A 23,711-nucleotide genomic window follows, 5' to 3' on the forward strand; every position below is an offset into this window, starting at 1 on the left:
AAAACAATTATTCACACATAATCTATGGGATACGATAAAGAACTGAAATTAAAGCATCTGTATTAAATATTATGACTTTTCTTTTAGATTCCGTTTTTCATTTTACACGCAATATGCTTGTCCTTGAATTTTAAATAGTTTCATTGACATATAAACTAGTCAGCTCTCGAGTATACCTTTAGGTATATTGTTTGTCAAAATGTTCAGCTAAACTGAAGTGTATAATGGACGACACAGTTTGCCCTTGACAAAATTACGCGGTAAAACGTTCCGCAATAAGAATTGTTTTTGACTGTAAAACTCGATTAAAGATACATATAAATGGAACCAGGTCGTCTTTGATGCCTGACTAAATTTTGCCATTTACATATTGCAATGTTTCAACAGAAATAACTAATAGATTACAACATACACCGTGATAATGAATTATTTTTTTTTGTTCCTTTACTGGTTCCAATATATTTAGATTTCTTTTTCTACTTATAAATTATGCTTCTTTTTATCTTTACTGAAAAGTCTAACTTTTCTTCTTTGCATTTACTCAGACAACCCAAAACAACGTTCTGTCATGGAGAACATAGTTATAGATACCACTAGGATTGATGCCACTGCTACATTGCATGACGATTTGAAACCATGCGACGGTTATGATTCGAGCAGTGAAAATGAGTCAATTGATTTAAATGATCTTATTGATTCAGCTGAACAAGCTATGATTGCAATCAAAGAAAACCAAGTCAATAGAACCAAAGATGGTTTTGTTACTGAACCGTTTCAGGCTGCTGCTTTATCGTTGGTCGAAATACACTCTTCCGTTATCAACATAGAATTTTCCAGTGTTAGGTCAGACATGTTTAAAAGATTCACTCAACATTCAATAGAGTATCAAACTGTTGACATTTTTTGTAAAATTTGTGCTGAAATATTGAAATCTGGAGAACGTATAAAATATCCTGGAACAAACACAAAATGCACTGGACTCTTAGTTAAAATGTTGGAATATTTGGTGAATTGTTCTGATGACAACTGTAAACTGAGTGGCATTGTTGCGCAGGAAAAATCCTTTCTTAGCATAGCGACTGATAAGCTACTAGAATGGAAAGATATTCGTTTTGGTGATGACATGGACCTGAAGGTATTTAAACTTAATGAAACAAAAATGAGTTCTTGTTCTGATACTTACACAAGTTTGGCAAAAGACCATTTGAGCAGGCTGGCGTCAAATATCGCTTTATTCCGGCTAAAATTCGTAAATATTGAAATAAATTTGATAAGACATTACTGAAAAGACAAGTCCCTACCTGAACTGGTCAAAGACTAGGTAAATCAACAGTAGTAATAGGACACATAGTAACTAAATGCTTCAAAGAAAAGACACAAATAACAAAAGTTTGAATGTATAAGAGAAAATTCGCAATGAAATGTTTTTATATTAATTTATTGTACAATTTATGAAATAGGTCATTATTATGGTTAACTGAAGATTTATCAAACTTTTACTATCCAATTCAGTGATTTTACAATACAGCATATGCCACACTCTGATAGATAACCATCATCTGATATGTCCATCATCAAATGGTGTCAATTTATTGGGTCATAAAACATGAGATTTTGCCCATTTGTGTTGGGTTATTAACCATGGTCATTGTAATTAAGTTACCCGGAGATATGCACTGATTTTATCTGTAGAGATTTGTTGTTCTTAACCCTTTTCAATTTTCAAGACAAATACTAAAACGATTAGGTAAAATATGTTTTTGCATATAAAATACATATAATATACATATATAATGCATATACTTTTTGACCTGTTACTTTCTGTCCTACATTCAAAATTTTATAAATCTTCATCGAAAATATTAATGAAGTATTTCCATATCTCTGATTATAATCAATCTTATGAAAAGAAGCTAGTTCAACACTTTTACTCTTCCTTATCTAATTTAATCGAATGGATCATCTTCAGTTTGGCTAATTCCTGTCAGTTAACCAACAGTCAATATTTTCCCCAGGAATAAAATTTGTACACACCTTTGTCCAAATAATATAACCTATTCTAATATACAAATAAGATTGATTAAATAATTTATTAAATAAGATAATTTATCTAATTGTCCTGAATTATGCTCTACTCAATTTTAATTTAAAACATTCAAAATCATTCATACATGTATATATTTTCTAATGATACATGCATGTGCAAGTTATAAAATATAAAAATCTTATTTAATTTTGCTAAAATGAATATATTGAAACGTCAAAAGAGAAACAATGAATTACATGAATCTTATTTGAATAAAATCCTTAAACTAATCTTAAGCATGAAGTGAACAATGTTGAATAGAGATCATTATTTCTAAATCGTGAACATTTGATATTAGAAAATTTAATTTGAGAAAAAGCAAACACGTTTTTAAAAAAAAACCCTTAAAAAATCCATATCAATTGGAAACTGTACAAGTTTACAATATGTGAGAAAATGAGATTCATTTGTTCCTAAATTGCCGAAAAATACATATTTAAAATAACTTAAATTGACAGAATTGTGTAAATGTGAAGGACGCCTCCGGGTGCGGGAGTTTCTCGCTGCATTGAAGACCCATTGGTGGCCTTCGGCTGTTGTCTGCTCTATGGTCAGGTTGTTGTCTCTTTAACACATTCCCGATTTCAATTCTCAATTTTAAAAGATATAACAGCAAAGCAAACAGTCATGACAGTATATAAGCTACATACAAAAACTGATGTGATGAGGCATTTTTTTCTAAAATTCTTTTGACAATAAACAATACAAAAATGATCTAAATTGTGACTGTTAGTACTATACTTAAAAATTTCTCTTTTATCTTTTAAGTTCAGTAATAAAAAATGAGGACATAAAGTAAAAATTGAGAAAGGAAATCAACATCAATCTGTATTTTGGGTTAAAAAGTATTGCAAATTCCTTTTCTTTAATTCTATCAATTATTGGAAATATGTATCTCGAAAAATGCCACTTTTGTCGCCTATTATAAAAAAAAATGTATTTTGCAATTCGTTAAGGAATGTGGTTAAAGGTGGTCAAATTAACTTAAAATATGTGCAGCAACTGTTCGAAATTGAATTTGTTCTTGTTAGAATTATTCTAAAATTGTGTCAGCATCAGATTTTTAATAACTATGACATAACCATGACTCCTTGTTCTTTCAATGACGAGATCATATGGAATTCATTCGAACCATTCCCTTTTGTGTATATTCATTCCTTCTTTGAATTGTATTTAGTTAAACCCTTATCTAATATCATTTAACAAGTATGCTTCTGTTAATTTTTTCTATTATATCTTTGAAGTCAGAAGAAGGAGGAAAGATTCTGGAAATGCTCTGTACTATATTACATAATATTTCCATGTTTGAGGACTCTGTTCTAAACGTTCGAGATGTGAATTGTATTGAAGCAATGAAACCACATCTGGATTCGAAAGACAACATAATTCGACTGTTATGCTTAGCAACCCTCGCTGATCTTGTGAACGAGTCTGAATGTGAAATCTTAAAAAGCAATGATGACGTCATTAAGTTTTTAATGACGACTATTTCAAATGCTATGGAACTAAGAACTTATGACGGCTGGTCCTTAAAAGAATTAGCTAGAAGTACGTACATTTGATTCTAATTTAATTCAAATACTAACTTTAATGTTGAAATAGACAAACCTAGAAACATGTATTCAATCATCTTAATATAAGGGCACGACCGTAGGAATGTAGTAGGAGAGGGAAGGAGGATTTTTTGCGGGTACAGTATTTATGTTCACCTCTCGCTGGAATTACTTATTTATTTCGAGAAAAATACGTATATTTATTCTTCCACACACATATTGCATGTATTGTCCAGTATTCTATTCATTTTCGTCAGGTCTTGGGCAAAGATATGTTTTCATTTATAATCAAACAAGAATACTCATTTACAAAATCCTCCTCCCTGAAGTATGAAATGGTCATCCCCTTACCATTTGCCTATTACACGAAGAATGTTGTATGTATTGTTTCTCTCCGTTTTGTTGATTCACTGAATGAAAATCAGCAATTTTTGTAACCATGCGGGTTATTATTTATGAAAGATTCTTAAAATTGAAATTTTTATATGCTTTGGTCATTTATGCATCGAGGGTAATTTCAACCAAAATACATTAATTTGTATCAGACTGGAAATGTTGAAAGGATATTATTTTTCGCATTATTTTGTTTTCGGTTAAAACAATGATTCATATGTTCAACATATCATTTGAGAAAAAAAGTAAAATATATAAAATCCCGAAGGAAAAACTCCAAAGAAAATACAAAACGAAAATTCCCTTAACAAATTATAAAATCAAAAGCCCAAACACTTCAAACGAATGGAAAATAACTGTCATATTCCTGACTTGGTACAGCAATGGTAAGGATATATGTTTAAGAGTAACAAGTTTACGCGCGAATCTGTGGTATAGAAATAATAAGATGTGGTATTATTGCCATTTAGACAACCCTTCACCAGAGACCAAATTACGTAAAAGCTTACAAACAAAGGTCTCCGTACCGCCTTCAACAATGAGCAAAATTCATACAGCATAGAAAGTTTTGAAGTATAAAATTTTGTCATAACTGAAGATCACAAAATATGCCTTCATGGTATCCTTGGAAATGTGAGAAATATATTTACCTTTATCTTTTACAGTTGTTCAGCATGTTGCAAGAAATGATAACAATAAAAGAATTGTTGTACAGCATGATGCAGTTCCACTGCTTGTGGAAATCATTGACAGTGGAAACAACGAGGAACAATGTGGTAAATCATATCATACTTAAGTTTTGTGTTTAAATGTATAAAAGTTGCTCACTAATACTATTTAAACTATTAGTCCCTTAAAAATGCTTAAATAACTATATTTATTACAGAAAAATCCACAAACTTAGTAGGATCTTATAAGATCTGATATCCGAAATTCGAGTTTCAATATCCTAAGTTAGTTTTTCGACATTCAAAATCCGAGTTTCCAAATCTAATTACGAGATTCGATGTATGAATTTAAGATTAAACGTAACCATTCAGAAGAAAGCTTCTACGTATTAAATTTGTGTAGACCATCGAAAAAAGTTTATGATTATTAACGTCTGTTTCAAACTAGCACGGATGTATTAAGCTTTATCAATTAAAATAAAACTGTATGTTAAAAGGTGGTGTCCACTAATTCGTAAAACTAATTACCGTGTGCAGTCAGTAGTAACAGGCGAAAATATGCTTGAGTTTACCAATGCAATGCCTTACCTCGTAACTTTTGTGGAGTTTTTTTTATAGAGGCCGTTTTGGCTATCTGGCAGTTATCGTTTGATAAAGAAAACAAAGCAGACATGATCAAAAAGAAAGAATGGAAGGTGGAAGAGACATTGAATAGATTGTTTCAATCATCAAATAAAATAGTTAAAACGATTAGCAGGACTTTATGGACAATCAAAGATAACCAACACAGCTGTAAATATACAATTATGTTGTTAATTATTTTTAGAAAATTAGAATATTTGACAAACCAAACCCATCATTATTTGTGATTATTCTGTACAATTTTTGTATAAGGTTGGATTTTCATATTTTTGTTGTCTCGAACATGTGCAGTACACGCAATTTATAAATCTGCAGTTGGATTTATACATTCTATATGGTATAACTAAGCAGGTAAATCAATACTTCTTCACCAACATAGAAACATATTCTATTATGGAAATTTTGTCATATGCAAAAATTTGTTCAAATAAATGAGTGTATCTCCTTCATGCATAACCCTGATTCCTCGTCTGATTTGGTCGTACTTTTCCGTCATATACGGTTATACCAGCTCTTTTAAGTTTGATGAAGGTTTATATTTTCGATGCTCTTTGCTTCTCGAGCATAACTGAAGACACTTTAATTGTCTAAGTAACAAACTGGCGTAGGAAAATCTTTAATGTTAGATTTATATTTACACGAGTGAAACAAGTATTTTTCTAATGAGATGGGGCTATTTAATGAAATTAAAGTTGTTTAAGGCAAAGTATACGTAATTGGGCCATATTTCGAATTTGATGAAAATTTGTATGCATTTAAAATTCATTGAACAGCAATCTGATTAAGATACATATCCTGTGTCTCAGCTTTGCTTACAATGTTCCGGAAGTAAAACGAAGTGTTTGCAGATCCTTTTAATCCTTTTAAGCAAATCTGTAATATAATCAGATTGATTAAACTGCATTTGAATATTGGAAAGCTTATATAATGCAGTATTTATAAAATTTTGTGAAATATATTTTAATTAATGAACGGAAGGTATGTGAAAAGCGGAGAAAAATATTTTTCACTCACAATTGCAACTTCTCAAAAATCCCTCGACCGAATTTTGTTGAAAAAGAATGTTTCATTGCGCAATGTTGCTATAATTTTTCCTACACTTGTACTTGAATACATTAGGGTGTATTTGAAAGAACAAGGGGTCGCTCAATTCGTTTTTGCAGTTCTAAGCATTGAGGTATGTGAAAAAAAAACATGAACAATACTATTTCTCACGCTACATATCGATGTTAATTAATTTTAAATGTAAAATAACGAATCGGGTCACCCCGTACATTTTCATAGCAGTAAAACGAATACTTTACAGCAATGTATTCCCATTTTTAATAGAGAAACAAAGAATACGGTGTATCCATCCATGACATATAATCAGTACATGCACAGAAAAAGAACACACAAAAAGCAAAGGAACAGCGCTACTATTGCTATTTTTCATCTAAAACACAACACAGAGCAAAAAAAAAGTTTAAGACGATCCCTAGCACCAGTTTGAGTGGAGTTCTTTGCAAAAAAATTCGGATAGACTTTGTAAGATGTAACATCACCAATTCGGGCCCGGTCAAAAACAACAAAAACAACATACTGGAAAGTAGTACATATTTAAAACAAACAAAAAACAACATTCTGGCGACGAATTTAAAAACAAATCTAAAGTAAAAACCTTCATATTCAACAGTGCTGGTTTCGTACAATCTGTACATTTATAGAGCTTTTTAATAAATTTTCAATTTATTATATCTCTGCTCAATAACGTACATGTATACGAACTCTTTGTCTTAATAAACGCCTCAGGTTGTTTTTTTACGCAACACAAACTGTGAAAATCTTTAACTTAATTCATTATCAATTTGTATCTTTTTTGTTGTTGTAATTTCTCTTATCTATTTCAAATGCAAATGGAAGATGGTATGAACTACGGAACATTTACAGGAAGTGACAAAAGGCACATAATGATTAGTTATAACTCTGGACATCAGGACGTGGTACTACAAATACGTGATAGTTTAGAAAACATTTCAATCAGAATGGATGGACAAATATGATATGTATGGTTGGACAGACGAGGCTATGGCTAAAGCTGTTGAGCAGGCAGATATTGTGCTTGTCTGTTTTTCATCTAAATACAGGAACAGTCCTTATTGTAGAGCGGGTATGTTTTCCGGTTTGTCAAACAAAAACACAAGATAAAACTTATGAACAATCAGTTACTCTTTTATTCTTAAAGAACCATTGACACTGGTAGCCATTAGATATTTGTATGCCAATGTCAGACAAATGCAAACTAAAAAAGAGTGATCAGTGATCTATAGTAAAATATTACACACTATTATCATCTTTTTGTGCTCAAATTTACTACACTCGATATAGGTAATTAAATCTGATCGCAAACATACTTGATATATCAACATGGAATTATAAGCTGTGATCCGAGAGTTTTTTAATTCTTTAGACTACATAATTTAGCAATATACATGCAAGGCTATAATTAAAAAAAAACCAAATGACCAAATATTACAGATTTTCCTTGCTTTTTTGTTTCAAGCGGTAATTTTTTAAAATTTTCCTTGGTTGATAAATAGAAGAAAACAAGAGAGACTATCAATAAATATAAGTTAAATTAAAGGATAAAACATTCCATAAAGCATAAAAAGCACAGGGAACTCAACTCGAACCCAAAAACAAAATTCGTTGTGAACTCAAATGATTTCATAATTGAACATTTTCTGCGTCACCGGTCAAACCGCCACATTACGTTGTTAAAAGTCATGTAGGGTAACGTGTCATCCAATAGCTATAAATGTCTCTTGTTAGAGGTTTCCCGATTTGCCATGTATCAGGTAAGGTTGGTACGTAAGTTAGTGCTGCTTTGCTCATTGTTGAAGGCCGTACGGTGGCCTGTTGTTATTAATTTCTGAGTCATTTAGTCCCTTGTGAAGAGTTGTCTCATTGGCAATCATACGACATCTTCTTTTTTATATGAGTTGACACGGCCTTTAGATTCTAAATATAGATTTGCGTTTCTGTTTGTTATAGGTGTTTTTTCTATTTCTTTTATTCATAGAAAACAAAATTGTTTTCTACCAGACTTTGGGATAATTAAGATAATAACTATCAACTACTTTCAAAAACACATGATACTGGTGTTGGTTATATTTGTTAACGTGTCAAAATTGCGTAGTGTTCGTATTATAATTAGTTCATGCATTATTTGAAACTAGTTTTTATTATTCAAGTAATCTATTTCCATCATTGCAGTAAAAGATTTTTTTTTCTGAGTGGAAGTAGGGGCTGAGATTTCATTTGAGTGAGAAAAGGGAATTCTTCGATATTTTTCTTTCTAGAAATGCATTCTAGAAAGGAAATTAAAAATCAGTATTCACTCTTCGGTTGCCAATGAAAAAAAAACATTTCTTGATTTTAATTGACTAGGATAGTTGTCATACAATTATAATAAAATACAATTGTACTGACATTTGTGTTCAATGAATATTTTACTAGTGTATCTTTTGTATTTGATCCTTTATTCGTACTTTCAATTTTGGTATACTTTCTCATACGTGTGAATGACAATGTTTGCCAAACTGCAGAAAAATATAAGAATGGTATTATAGATAGTGAATTTGAAAAACTAATATAACCTACAATATTAAATTCCAATATAGAATATAATAAATCATTTAACACAAGTTAGTGCTTAACCCATATAAAATACTGTTATAAATATTCCTAAAGACTTGCTCATTCGAGTTTAACTTATACTATATCTTAATTCATTAGCAACGCTGTAAGTTGTAGGGGCTAGCGATTTAAAAGCAACAGGTTTTGTATTTACCTTTAACATTATACATTTTCGATGAGGTAAATTTATATGTTAAAATAGCTCTTATTCTATTATGTTTTCTAAAAGCCTACTCTCCAAAAAATGCCAACTTATCTATTCTATACTATTATATCAATATTACAGGCAAACATTAGATAGACAATGAATGTGCATTTTGTTTAGCTTTTTTTGCCGGTGAATTTTCAGGGGAAATAAATCTTATTACAAACCGTTCGTTGCAACGGTTATTTCAACAGTTTGTTGAAGCATAATAGAGTACACACAATAACGTTTGTTATGAATATGTAGCATATGAACGTTATACTAAGTTGTAGCTAAAAATCAATCAAATACTTTAAATAGGGATTCATAAAACATATATTGACATTAAGGGCACATATGAGTTAATTTCAAAAATTCAATGACGGCTCCCAGTTCGTACTACGGTTGGTACGGTAGCAAATCAAGAAACCTCTGTTTAACAATAAGACCTCAATAAATTCTTTAACCATCAAATTCAATAACCCTTGTCTAAATGTTAAAATTCTAAATTAATTCATAAGACAATACACAGATAAGGCTCGTACGGGAATACACAGCACAGACATTAAAAATAAAATAGCATTTAAAAATAGTCTCCTATAGTTTCTGAAAGACAAACTAGAGCTGATATTTGGTAGTCCGAAGGAATATTAACTCGTAGTTAGTGCGTTTCTACGCAACACAGATTGTATAAAGATATAGAATTATTCAATACTTGATCTAAAATAAAGACCAACGTTATTGTTAAAATGAAAACAAATCATAGGAATATCTTTGCTTTAAGAAATGTGTGTGCAACTCATTGAGACATCAACCCAACCATTAAAAACTTATCATTTTGTTTACTTGTTTCTAAATATATCTTAAATTACATGTAGTTTGTTTTCATTTTTTAGGATTATAGAATCTCGTAAATTGAAGGGATTAAGACAGCTTTTTTCCCAAATATAAGAATGTACGGGAACAGCAAATACATTTCCCCTGATAAAATCAACATTAACAGAAGGATCCATCATTGCCATGGAAATTTACTCAGTAAAAATTCACAATCGGGTACAAACCAGACCACGTTACCACTAAGATCGCTAAAACATGTCGCTAGTAAGTTGAGACACGGAATCATCGTGTTGATCAACCAATTCGTGATGGTGAACGTAAACGTTATTAAGGGTCGATTACAGTCATTCTTCTTCGTAACTCTGTTGGAGCAGTTTTTGTGAACGGAACACACCCCTTTTGATAAAGTGTGCATACTGTGAACATGCACTGGCGTAATGTATAAGCTGAAATATGTAAATGCCAAACGATGGAGCAGAGGGTATGCTACTGCTGGAAATCGAGGGGTTGACAACTTGAAAGTTGAAATCATCACGTTTGTCATAGGTTGTAGTAGTATAAAGTTGTCCATCTGAATCAATATCAATGAAAACGTCAAGATACCGAGCAGACCTTCTACTTTAGGTAGTATTTTTCACTAGTTCACTAGGATATATGCAATGCAGGCACTCATGACATTTTGGTTATTGAGTGACAGTGCATCATCAATATATCTGAAAGTAAAATTTAATAACAATTTTGCAATGTGTTTGTTCTTTTTGTCTTTGAGAAGGTTCTGTGTGAATTCTGCTTTTTCATAAGAGCAAAAAACAAGTACGCTAGTAGTGGTGCACAATTTGAATACCCACTGTCTGTTGGACTTTCATTCCACAAAATTCAACAAATATGTTGTTGATCAAAAAGCCAAACATACATGTATTGATGATTTAACTTCGATGTTTTTGTTATGGGAAATAGTGTGTTTCTTCACAAAGTAAGAATTTGAAACGGGAGATAGTAGAATGCCATTTGAATTGTGTTACGGAAAACGGTTGATTTGTGCATTTAGAGTACTAGTAGTTATTATTGAAACGGAATACAAAAGGGTTGGTGTGGTCTAATTTTTACATATTGCACAATAGTCATACACATTTTGTACTTTGTTTGCCATCACAGTACCTTTTATGGATATTTGTGGAGATAAGATTATTTAAACATTTTGATTTAAGAGAATTTAAATTAAAAAAAAATGCATAAAAAAGAAAAATGCAAATAAACGCAAAGAAAGATAATGTATGTTAGAGTAAATATTCTGATGCGAAAAATAACCTGTACAATCTGTATCTATTTCATTTTCAGACGCGATTTCCTTTATATAGTAATATGTGCAATCATGTTCTGAATAAACAATGAAATGCACATAGAACAGAGTAAAACCTGTCAATTTTTGCTTAACTTTACAGAAGAACACTAAATATGTGTGAAGTCTGTAATGGTTTTGTTCTTATAAAAAAAGATTAATTCAACAAATATTACAGAGGCAGGATATGCATTTGATTTGGGGAAAACGATAATACCATTAAAAATGGAAATGGATTACAAGCCTGATGGTTGGTTAGGTTTGATAATTAGTTCCAAAAAGTATTATGACTTTGGTGGGAAATATACTTTTGGTGAAAAAGTAAATGAATTAATTCGAGCAATCCAGACCAATTTGAGAACAAAACATAAAGAGACAGTAGAAGCATCAGACCATATCACTCGATCAGACATGGAGGTAAACATATTTATTTATTATTTATTTTTTTGTTGAAATTTGCTGCTATAAAAATTTTAAAACAGTTGAATTTCAGAAATCACCTTCACATAAACTCTTTGTCACAGTGTCGGATCTAAATAAACTTATTTTTGCTATACCTGCTCTTCAAAGTTTGTATGGGGTTTCAAACCTCGAGCGGCACTGAACAAAAACATTTATCTTCGACATGCGTAGCAGGTGCAGTTCAATTTGTACCGTTTCATGGTACTACTTCCACTGCGGAACAATGATTATAGTATGCAATTCAGTCGCCATCACGGTATAATATATAAATAACACATAGCTGAGAGGATGATAGAGCAGATTGTTACCCCGAGAAAACATTGTCAACTGAGGCGATTGTAATTATATGTGATTTTCTCGGAAAGTGGAATACCAAGACCAACAGTATTTACGTGAATATTACACAGTCACCAGAACCATGTAAAATGAAAAAAAATGTTTTTCAATTTTATGCGACCGCTAAGCTTTTCTGTATTTCCTTTTATCAGGAACATTTAAAGCCAAATATTTGAAAGCCAAGGAGGTATATACCGAACCTGTGATTAGCTATATGACCATAAGGGACCTTACAAAAACAGGAAAATCCGTCTACTTAAGGTTAACTTTGCTCAAAGAAGTTGGAACCTTAGTTTCTTGATAATTTATAAATGTCCGACACACTTGTTATTGAGCTGATAAACCCCTCGGGGACTTATAGTCCACCAGCTGTGGTATCGACCCAGTTTTAAAAAAAATTAAATAATAGTTTGTAAATTGTATGCGTCAGAGGTAGTTTTAAGGATTTACCTTCATCAGGATGTATTATTATTGTAATAATTAACAAAATCTTAATTTTCATTTTTAATTTTTGTGAATGAATCATACTTTGCTTTTACAAATAACTCAATTATATTGTGTATGGTCGCTATAATCAGTTCAATCAGTAACAGTTTTGTTCAGAGCAATAAGAAAAGTATGGATAGAGAACATTATGCTTAACGATTAAAGGTTACCAACAAATAGTTCATAATTCCCTTTAATATAATACTAGGATCTGTGTATTGATCAGATTTTTGTGCACCTCTTACCCTTCTCTAAAAGAACCAAACCAAAATTGAACATGCACAATATAAAAACGTGAAAGGACAATGTATAACATTAGTGTGTTTGCGTACATAACCTATTTCTTGAATATCATTGATATGTTAAGAACAAACGTACGTTGCAAACTAAACTTTAGAACGCAAAATGGAGTAAACAATGGTTGAAAAGGGATTTATACCAATGCCTTGTGATATTACCTGTTACTCTAACCATTACCAGGTACGCTTAAGATCATTATTCTTTTTAAATTAAAGATATTTTTATTTTATACTTTGAAAGCACATGATTAACACCACACAATACCTAACAAACCATGATACATTATTTGAATATTGTCATCCTTGAAAGATAAACATAAAATAAATCATCAATTCAGGTCGCATTTTCATATGTTTTCATCCAGGGCTTATTATTCAGAGTCCTCATCAACAAAAATACCGAACTCCAAGTAAAATTCAAAGCGGAAAGACCCTAAGAATTGGAAAAATCAAAAGCTCTAACACATCAAACGAATGGAAAACAACTGCCATATTCCTGACTTGGTACAGGCATATTCTTATGTAGAAAATGGTGGATTACACCTGGTTGTAAAGCTAGCTAAACCTCTCACTTGTATGACAGTCGCGTAAAATTCCATTATATTGACAACAATGTGTGAACAAAACAAACAGACATAATAGGTAATTAAAGCGTTATAAACAATAACGTGTGGATTCAAATATATATATATTATCACAGCAATTTAGTTTAGAGTTTTCACATGATTTCACAAAAAAAAAATAACTTTGTGTGTGTCTATAGTTCATCGTTTAACAATATGAGTTAGAATCATGATATACAAATAGACTGCAAATAGATTTTAATGGTAGGTAGCACATATCAAACTGTATTGTAAGATATAAGCTACAACAAATATGAAGGTTTTTTAATCAAATAAGAAATTTAAGTAAGTCATCAGTTGGGAAATGATGGATAGTCACTGAATAGCAAACACAGTTTTTCCTATTGCTTTTTTATGTAATTCATATTGTGTATGTTTACCTCATTGTAAAAAGCCGAACGTTTACCTCTTAATTGTCCTTTTGTCTAATGTGAAAAATTATAGGTTCTTTATCTACATATTACTTTAAAACATAAATTGTTCTCATTATGTTTTTTTTTTGTTTTTTTTTATCTCATTGTTTGTATTGTATTATGGAAATTATTGATGTTGTAATGTTTATGCCCTTTGGAGTCCATAATTGGAAATAAAATCTTCTTCTTCTTCTATGGATAGTTGTCCCAAAAAGTATCATTCTACATCAAATTATTGTAAGTAATCAAATCTAATAAGAAATATTGCTTATGAGGAAGGTGGATAGAAGACGGATGGCTATGTAACTATTTCATCGTCAAGATGCCATCTTGTTAATGATATCACATTTATTTATTCTTTTAAATTTCCCTCTATGCCATCTTGTTAATGATATCACATTTATTTATTCTTTTAAATTACCCTCTATCTCTGTAAGGAACCACATGTACTGTTCTCTTGAACAATATTTGCCTTCATTAAGTGAATTGTTAATCCAGAAGATATGATTGAATAATAAACAAAAGCTGATAATTCAATGGTACAGCTATCATGTTTTGGCTATTCTTTATATGAACATTTGCAGTTTGTATACATTTTGTCCTGACGGTCTCTACTTCGAAAGAAATAAAAAAGGAATATTCAAGATGTAGACCACAATTAAAGAATGATCATGATTTGCAATAAAAAGAAATACTATGTTTCATCTGAAGTAAAAATTGTCAAAAAAGGATTTAAAATGTTCGTATTTTTCAGGTTGCAACGAAAATTGTAAAGTCAACGATACAACAACCCCATCGTCAAAACAGTGTTAAAATCTCCGAGTTACCATTTATGCAGATATGCATCTGCCTGTCTTTAACACTGTTACTGTTCATTTGTATGTTGATAACTGTTTGTGGCTATAGTTCTTCAATTAAAGTATGTTCCTACAAAGAATGTGACGTGAGTATCGTAAAATTTAATTTAAAACAATTATGTAATAAACAAATTTTGTGATACAAAACTAAATTTACACACAAGAAAGTAAAATAATGTAATTATGTTATATTTCAGTAAAAATACATTTTTAAAACAAGTACTAGACCAATGTAAAGATCTTAACAAATCGGATTCAGCTTCACTCGTATCACAAAATAGAATGACGAATGAATAACAGAATTCATTGTAAATGAGCTCGAATCATACACTTATAATAAATGCAATAATTTTCCAATTTTTCACAAAATCTGCATATTATTCAGTCAAAATACATTGATGGTGAATAAAATATTTGAAAAATTTTTTTAAATTTCACATATTTTGTCAAATCTTTTCTGAAGGGCATCATTGAAAAAAAAAGTAAATTGTTATCTCAAAAGTTCATAACCAGCTTTATTTTTGATGGTCGTGAATTTGAAAAATTAAGAAAATCAGAAAAGTTAGTTTTTATTTGAATAAAAGATACTCGAATTGGCCTAAAAAAAACTATCGTGCATATATAAAGCAAATAAGTCGCTTTTGCTTTCTCCGATTTTGTCCTTGTATTCGGAACGATATAATTATTCTTTTCGTATAAGGTAAGTGGATTAAAGATAAACTACACATAAAATACTACATATAACATAACCATATGAAATAATGTTACTAAAATAGTTATTTTCTGTTGTTATAGCATACTTCGCAAACAGCGGTACCTGATAACTCAGGTGAAAAACCTAAGGTAGGCCAGAATAATGAAATTGATAATACGATGAATTGGACACTTTCTCAAGTAGAAAAATGGCTGAATGATAAGGTTTTTCAGAAGGATATGTTTTTATCCAAACAGTAAGTATATATTAGATTGGTGTTTTTCGTTTCTCGCAATTTATTCTGACCCTTATGCTGAATATAATGTTATAAAAAATAAACACTTATGTTTAATGTTTCATGTATTTATATACAAATACAATTATGTATGTCTGATAGGTTCAATTTCTAAGTTCAGTATACATTAACCATTACATACAACTTTTCTCCGGTCGTTTCCTCTTAGAATTTGTCCGCACATGAACAGTTAATAACCCTTGTTTTTTATTTCTCATATATAAACCACAAAGTGTCCCATTTTCGTTGGGTATATCTGATTTTGATATTAGCGGATATTGGTCAAGCCAATGCCATTTATTTAATTCCCTCTCGACATTTCATTTGTTGGTATAAATTGTTTCATGCAAAAAACACAATGTGTGAATGTTCACAAGGTAATGACTCTCTAGAAGGCACATTAATTCTGACTATAGGTCGACCAATCTTTACTTTTACTGGTTAAGTCAGTTTTAAGTTTGATTTAAATATGTGGTTTCAACCTGGCGGGAATAGAACAAAGGACCTCCCTTTCTCAAGACGGGTACTCTACCGAGCCACAAAATCCGTGTCTTAATGAAAATAATAAAAACTACTTATCTCACTACATGTTTAAAGGACGTAAAAGACGTACATTATTAATGCATATAAACTTTTATTTTAGAAGACAGTTGAAGGCTTTGAGAGGAAAAGACGTTGCATTTCTCAAGCTGCTTGTTCATGAGGTTAGTCCATATAAATAAGCAAAATATACACTACCAAGAAAAACTTCAACATTTTTTTTTGAATTGATAAATTTAAATAAATCAATTTCGGGCGTCTGGAGCGGTTTTCTGAGTTTACTTTTATCAGGAACACTAAAACCCAAATACATGAAAGCCAAGGATATATAAAACCTAAACACGTAAGAATTATATGACAAAAAGAGACCTAAAATAGCCAAATTCATCAAAGGTCAACTTTGCCTAAGGGAGTTAGAATATTAGTTTCTAAATAATTCCTATTTTCATCAATGGAGAATTTTAGAAAAGCTTAGCACTAACCACTGAGTTGATGATACCCTCAGTAACTAACAGTCCACCCGCATTGGTATCGACCCAGACTCAAATATTGTGATATGAAGCGTAAAACACATGTGTTTGTGCAAAATAAAAAATATAGTTGTTAATTTTTGTTTTTCAGTGTCCAAATACTTTCTATCAAACAATCAGGGAACAGTTGGGGATAAAAGATGTTCAATCAATGTCCGATTTCCGATTCGCTTTGGAAGACATTGATCATGTTGATACTGATCTACATTCCTCTTCGAAACAGGTTATAAGTACCAGAACAGTTGAAACAACAAAAGTACGCTTAACTATATAGTTCTATATTATGTACTTCATAACTACGTCCGTGCTTACCATCACAAATGTACTCCGATATATTGTGATTTATAAAAAATATTGGTTCAGTTGAACCTATTTTTTTGAGGATTTGATAAGTTTATAGTTGATATTTTACAAGCAAATTTTTAAGTTTTGAACAATTTGACATTGCAATGGTTTGGTGATCAATTGCAGGTATAATCGGGGTTCAGTGAGTGAAAAAGATATTATTATCAATGTGCGCACAATGTACAGCTTATGTATTGACTGTTAACTGCATAAGCACATACGTAATTTTTTTTCATAAAGTGTTCAATAAATTGGTTTCTTTTTTACTAAGACAATAAAAGGTTAAAGGTTTACCTTAAAATTACAACAAAAGTTCAAACAATTTTTAAATCTTGTGAAAATTATTCAAATTATTGTGAATATACGCATCATTCTATTTCGTTTTATCAAGAAATTAGTTATACTGTATAATGTTAACACAAATATTGTAAAAAAATCTTGATTTTATTAAGAAAAAAGACAATTTGTTTACACGAATTACTCTTTCTTTTCGTCTATTATTAAACATGAGAAATACTTCTTATTAAAACAAATTAGAAATATCGAAAATTATTTTTATCTTCTGAATTATAAAATTCCGTTTAAAATTATTATTTTTTTTTTAGTTCTTTTGCAAATAGCAGAGATGTAATACTTGCACAAAATATTTATTTTGTTTTGTATTGTTTTCATGTTTAACCAGAATATGTAACATTTGGACTCTCATTTATGTTTATTGGGGGTTTCAATAGAGTATTTCTGAAACCCTTAAAGAAATCATTGAAAGTATTCAAACATGGGTTTTATCAAATTTTTTGTTAATTATTGAAACTTATACAAATAAATATTTAACCAAAATATGTAATAAAAAATGTAACATTTGGACTCTCATTTATGTTTCAAAGATACTATAATTATGAAAAATATCCTGTTTTTCAATCGATATATTATCAATATCATTGCTATTTGGTGGTCATAGCTATGATTATGCAGTTATATATAAAAAACCGTTTTCATAGGCTGTCTGAAACAATTTTACAATAGAGTCTGTTAAAATGTTATATAGTACAAGGGACATAACTATTGTTTACGTGTATGTCATTACATAACGTGATTTTCTAATGTCAATATTTACCAATTATTTCTCAACATTTTCAATTCTGATATTTTAATATTTTAGAGAGTTTATTGGGGGTTTCAATAGAGTATTTCTGAAACCCTTAAAGAAACCATTGTTAGTATTCAAACATGGGTTTTACAATAATTGTTTTTAATTATTGAAACTTATACAAATAAATGTTTGGAAATCAATATTTTCTGGCGTCCAACATTGTTAAATTTGATGTATGTTTCATGTGCTTCTTTGTTAAATGTTTGTTTGTTTTGAGATTGTGACACAGTGATGACTGTTGTACCCAAATTTTGACAATGTTACCTATTATGTCTGTTTTTGTTCACGAATCGTTGTAAATAAAATGGAATTTGATGCGATTGTCATACAAGTGAGAGGTTTAGCGCTATAAAACCAGGTTCAATCCACCATTTTCTACATAAGAAAATGCCTGTACCAAGTCAGGAATATGACAGTTGTTGTCTATTCGTTTGATGTGTTTTATCATTTGATTTTGCCATTTGATTAGGGACTTTCCGTTTTGACCTTTCCTCGGAGTTCAGTATTTTTGTGATTTTACTTTTTATCAATAAGAAGTAAGGACAAACACAACAGACTGACGACGTTTTTTTTTTCAGCCGATCCTTAGTCCCTCTTAACAATCTATTGTACACAATATAATTAGATTTCTTTTGAATATATTTCAAAATTGCATCGTACATATCTTGAGACTGGTACAATGTTGGTTTGTGCAGCATTGTCATTTCCGGGCAATCTGAAACGTTAGAAATTGAATGTTATCAAATAAATTAATATGCATATCCAGTTATAATGCTTCGTCTGTAAGCATATCTATAAAAATGAGAAGATGTGGCATTGCCAATGAAACAACTCTCCACAAGAGACCTAATGACACAGAAATTAACAACTGTATTGGTTACTGTACGGCCTTCATTAATGAGCAAAGCGCATACATAATCTGGAAGTAAGGTATTCATGTTCGTGCTGCTCAGTCTTAAGTTTTTTATGCAGCGCTTTGTAGGGTGTTTGTTGTATTTTAGTCGTTTTCGTTTTTGCCATGGTATTGTTTTGTTTTTTTTTTCAACCAATGACGTTTGATTGTACTTAAGTATTTCATACTTCCATTTATTATTTATATAATATTTGTCTGCGATGATATATAATAGATACTAGTATTGTTTTATATATGAAATATAATATAACAGAGTGCACATAGAATATACACTTACTTGGTTATGGTTTTTTGTTCATAATAGTTTCATTTAGCACGTGTTTTAAATAAATAAATCATATTAATATTTATGATAGTTGCTTATTTACATTCTTGGTATAGTAATTTCCATAAAAGAAACAATCACTTATGTTTATTAATATTGATGTAAGTATGGTTTTATGTTTGTCTTTCCTCTTCGGCTGTACAACCCTAGATAATGCCGACGACGAAAGGGACTATTTATCTATTCCAAGGTTGTCGTTGGTTGTTGTCTGTCTTATTTCTTTTTCATTTATTGTTTTGAATGGGTTCACATTCCGTCATGTCAGGACCTTATATAGCTAACTACTATAAATTCAGAAACTATTTATATATATTGCGTGCATTTATTTATTGTACTCACCTTGTCGCTTTATTTGCGTTCATAAAAAAAAAAACTCGCAATAATTTCTGAATTTACAGCATACGGTTTGAGTTTTTCTCATTGTTGATATCCGTATGGAGACCTACCTATAGTTATTATCATACACACCATTTGGAATCTGGTAGATAGTTGTCACATTGACTAAATCTCCTTATGTTAATACTGAGTCACATTTATGGGTTATTATTGTACTGTGTCACCTTTGGGTGATATTCTTATATTGTGTCCCCTTTATTGGATATTCTTATACTCTTTCAGCTTTAGGAACTATTCTTACACGGTTTCTCATTTAGGGGATATTCTTATACCATTTTACCTTAAAGGGATATTTATATACTCTTTCATCTTTATGTGATATTCTTATACTCCTCTAGGTGATATTCCTATAATACATCATCTTTCGGGGATATTGCTTATTTTCATGGCTCATGCGACGACTGCGTAAAAAAAATGTTCGGATTTTATCAAGCGGTAATATCACTTATAATGCGAGAAAGAACAGCTTTATTTGGTTGACAGAAATATTGAAAGCAGCTTTTACATTTCCGACATACAAGTAGATTTAAACTGACCGCGACCCCATTTCATGTTAAGTTTACTGGACAAGTCTGTATCTCAGATACTCTAAGCAATAGTTATATATATGCAATACATGTAATTGTAGGCTGTTTTCCTATGGTTCTATGGTGATTATATATATATTTTTGTTATATCTGGTAATCCGTTTATTTGGAAATCGCCATGGCAGTCAGCAGTGTTTAAGAACATCCGTTGTTCGACCTGCTAGTCAAATGCGTTTTGTTAAAATATACTTTTTCACTTTTTTTTTTATCTTTTTGAAAATGTTGTTAGTGCTGTATTTCGACCACTCTACCAAGAATTTTTTTTTGCATGCACACGTATAAAAATTGCTTTCTTTGAACGTTGTTTTCAATTTAGACTGATTCTTTTTTTTTCGTTTGGGCTTGTTTTATATTTGACTTCAGGTCTATATAATCCGTTCATCCTTTTTCGACTCTTCAAAATTCAAGAGTCAATCCTAAATTGAAGTTAATCATATGGCATTCCAAATACCCTTTCGATTCCTAACATCACTGAAGAGACATTAATTGTCGAGATCCGGATATGTTGTATTGGTAATATGATTTTCAGTTTTGATGGTTGTATCTGGCAATCTGATAGTGACTGAAAGAACATCAAAATCATTATATCACCAGGAAAAAAAACGAAATTGATAGAGGGTTCACTTACGATAAAGAATAAAAAAAAAAAAAAACTATTATGTGGAAAATGGAACGAATATGTTAAAGTGTAGTATACAGAAAACTAGAATAGATGACACTGATACAATGCACAAAATATGTTTATAAGATTACGTGTTTACTAGATATATCAGATAATATTTTAGGATTTCAGAGTGTACAAAAAACTAAAATAGATGAGACTGATACATGCGTTTATGTGAAACATGCGTTTGAAAACACATGGTAAACGCATGTTTATATGTGAAACATGCGTTTGAAAACACATGGTAAACGCATTTTCATGGTAACCATATGTCTGAGAACATATGGTAAACACATGTTCATAAACCGTATGGTAAACATATGTTTTGATGATGGTTGCTTTACTTCCAGTGGCAGGTCAGATGCATATTCAGGTTATGAGATCATAATAATTAGAAATGAGCACTAACCCTGCTTTGTATTAGACTGCCACCCTCAGACAGATTTTAAAATTGCTAACTCACAAAGTAACAGTTTTCAGGAAGACATGTCACCCTACCTGGAAACATTATTCTGACTACCAGTTGATTCAGTCTTTCCTCTTACTATTTAATGATGCTTGCCTAGCAGAGACGCAGCTAATACCAGTTTTCAAGTCTTTGCATTGACTCAGCCCCTGTTTGAACCTATAATAACCTCCTGCACTCTCAGACTAACCGAGGCGGTCTAATGTATGTTTAAGAAATATCATGTAGGATATATGAACAAAACATAAGTCATTATGTGAATTATGCGTTTGAAATTAAACTTTCATGGTATCAATTCTATTGCACCATATGAGCATTTCATCTGAGTGCAGATGTTTCAATCAATAAAGAATCTACAGCTATATAATTTGCACTTTGACCTTCAGTTTTTTTAAGATTTTTTGAAGAGCACTTATAAATTATATTATTAAGTTAAGAACGCATTAACAATCCTGTCAGCCTTAGTTCAAACCAATTGCTGTGCATACACGTTTTTCTTGAAATTGCAGGATCGATAATAAATTCTTGTCTTTAGTAGAAGAATATATTTTTAGAATTTGTAAAGTGTATAATCAAATGTAACATTTCAAATATAGTGTAACAAAAATAAGTCAATTTCTTCATCCTTTTTTCTTTTTCTTCAAACTAGTTTCTTTCCATGAAATTAAGCAAGATGCAAAGTTTATTATAACAGCAACTTACTATCAACTTATCTTTATTTTAGAACAAGCAAAATAATTAAGTTAAGGTTAATATTACGTACAGTGATACATGAACATCTATGTCTATTAAAAACCATTAAAACACATTATATCAGAATACATATTTAAACAGTTATCTTCTTCCTTCTCAAATGACTTATTAATAAAGGAAACAATTTCTTTTGGTATCCTCGACTGTCACCTTTTAGGTACATGTTCATGCGTCTTATCTAATTTAATATAAACTCCCTCATAATCCACTAGAAATTATAAAATAACTGTTTATGTTTTCAATTTTATTACTATTTGGTTGTTGAGAGTACAGAAATTCAAAATCCAACCTGTAGGACTCTGAACCGCAAATGTCATGCAAATGTTTAAAGATTAAGTGCATTTTTGATCAAGCCAAAGTGCGATGATGGCATTGTGACAATTTCTTATTGATAGCTTTGCCAAATTGCTATGGTGGTTATGTTGAAGTGCGATGGATTACATAAATCATTTTTTCAATGTTTTTTTGACATGTTTACATGTCGAATTGGCCAAGGTAAATTCTATATACCACCCACTTCATTAAGCAGTGATATAATTTGATTGGTTGAGGTCACAACTTAAACATTAATATATACATATAGACTTTATAACATAATACTTTGTCTTTTCTTGTTCATGCTGGTGTCCATGTACTGTAATATTTCCCCCTTTTTGTATCACTAATATGTTCCACTTCTCCCAAATATCCAAGAAAAACTCGATTCCATCAGGCCCATCGACATTAAGCTTGTTTTTGTGGAGAAATGACCTCTGAAATTAAAACATTGATTTTATTACAATTTACTGATTTTAATTTTAAGGATTATACATATATGTACCCATCTTATGTCCATATGTTTATTTAATAAATTGCTTCGCCGAGCTGGATACGACCACAGAGGTCCAACCCTGAACAGTTGGGGCAAAAATGGACACATTATTCGCGCTTGATACAGGTCTGAATTTGGATTGTAATTAAATATTTGACACATACTAGGTTTCTGACACAGAATAACTGTAGTCAAAGAACTTAGAATTGGTTATATGATATTAAAAAACAATTACCTCCCTTTTTTTTCCTTTTGTGCAATACACTATGCTGTTGCAAATTGACCCTCCCCCCCCTTTTTTTTGTGGCAAAAAAAAAATTATATATTTGAAAAAATTTTCTTTTTAATTTCTGAAATCTGAAATGAGAAAAAAAAATGTCCCCCCC

At 30.8% G+C, this 23,711-nt stretch overlaps 1 protein-coding gene across 3 annotated transcripts; it reads left to right on the plus strand.

Annotated features, from left to right (window-relative positions):
• Nucleotides 1–549: 549 nt before the first annotated feature.
• On the plus strand, nt 550–19,671 carry LOC127706944 (uncharacterized). Of its 3 annotated transcripts, XR_007984665.1 has the most exons (10): nt 550–1,135; nt 3,331–3,634; nt 4,698–4,808; nt 5,319–5,492; nt 7,245–7,491; nt 11,559–11,797; nt 14,754–14,942; nt 15,652–15,806; nt 16,489–16,549; nt 17,007–19,671. XR_007984665.1 is itself a non-coding variant. In XM_052211664.1 (9 exons), exons 4-9 carry the CDS (start codon nt 7,371–7,373, stop codon nt 17,187–17,189), a joined length of 948 nt encoding a protein of 315 aa, XP_052067624.1. In that variant the 5' UTR covers nt 550–1,135; nt 3,331–3,776; nt 4,698–4,808; nt 5,319–7,370; the 3' UTR covers nt 17,190–19,671. The 3 variants fall into 3 exon arrangements, 2 of the variants coding, with proteins under 2 accessions (XP_052067624.1, XP_052067623.1); XM_052211664.1 differs by having other exon boundaries at nt 3,331–3,776; nt 5,319–7,491; XM_052211663.1 differs by having other exon boundaries at nt 5,319–7,491.
• Nucleotides 19,672–23,711: the final 4,040 nt, after the last annotated feature.

The sequence above is a fragment of the Mytilus californianus genome, unplaced genomic scaffold (genome assembly GCF_021869535.1).
Source record: "Mytilus californianus isolate M0D057914Y unplaced genomic scaffold, xbMytCali1.0.p SCAF_6, whole genome shotgun sequence".
NCBI classification, from domain to species: domain Eukaryota; kingdom Metazoa; phylum Mollusca; class Bivalvia; order Mytilida; family Mytilidae; genus Mytilus; species Mytilus californianus.

What these genes read in the sequence shown, in the direction of transcription:
- LOC127706944 (XM_052211664.1), top strand. Translation starts at nt 7,371, where the DNA reads ATGGACAAATATGATATGTATGGTTGGACAGACGAGGCTATGGCTAAA. An exon ending in GATATGTTTTTATCCAAACA is followed by an intron (nt 15,807 to 16,488) that starts GTAAGTATATAT and finishes CTTTTATTTTAG; the next exon opens with AAGACAGTTGAAGGCTTTGA. An exon ending in TCAAGCTGCTTGTTCATGAG is followed by an intron (nt 16,550 to 17,006) that starts GTTAGTCCATAT and finishes TTTGTTTTTCAG; the next exon opens with TGTCCAAATACTTTCTATCA.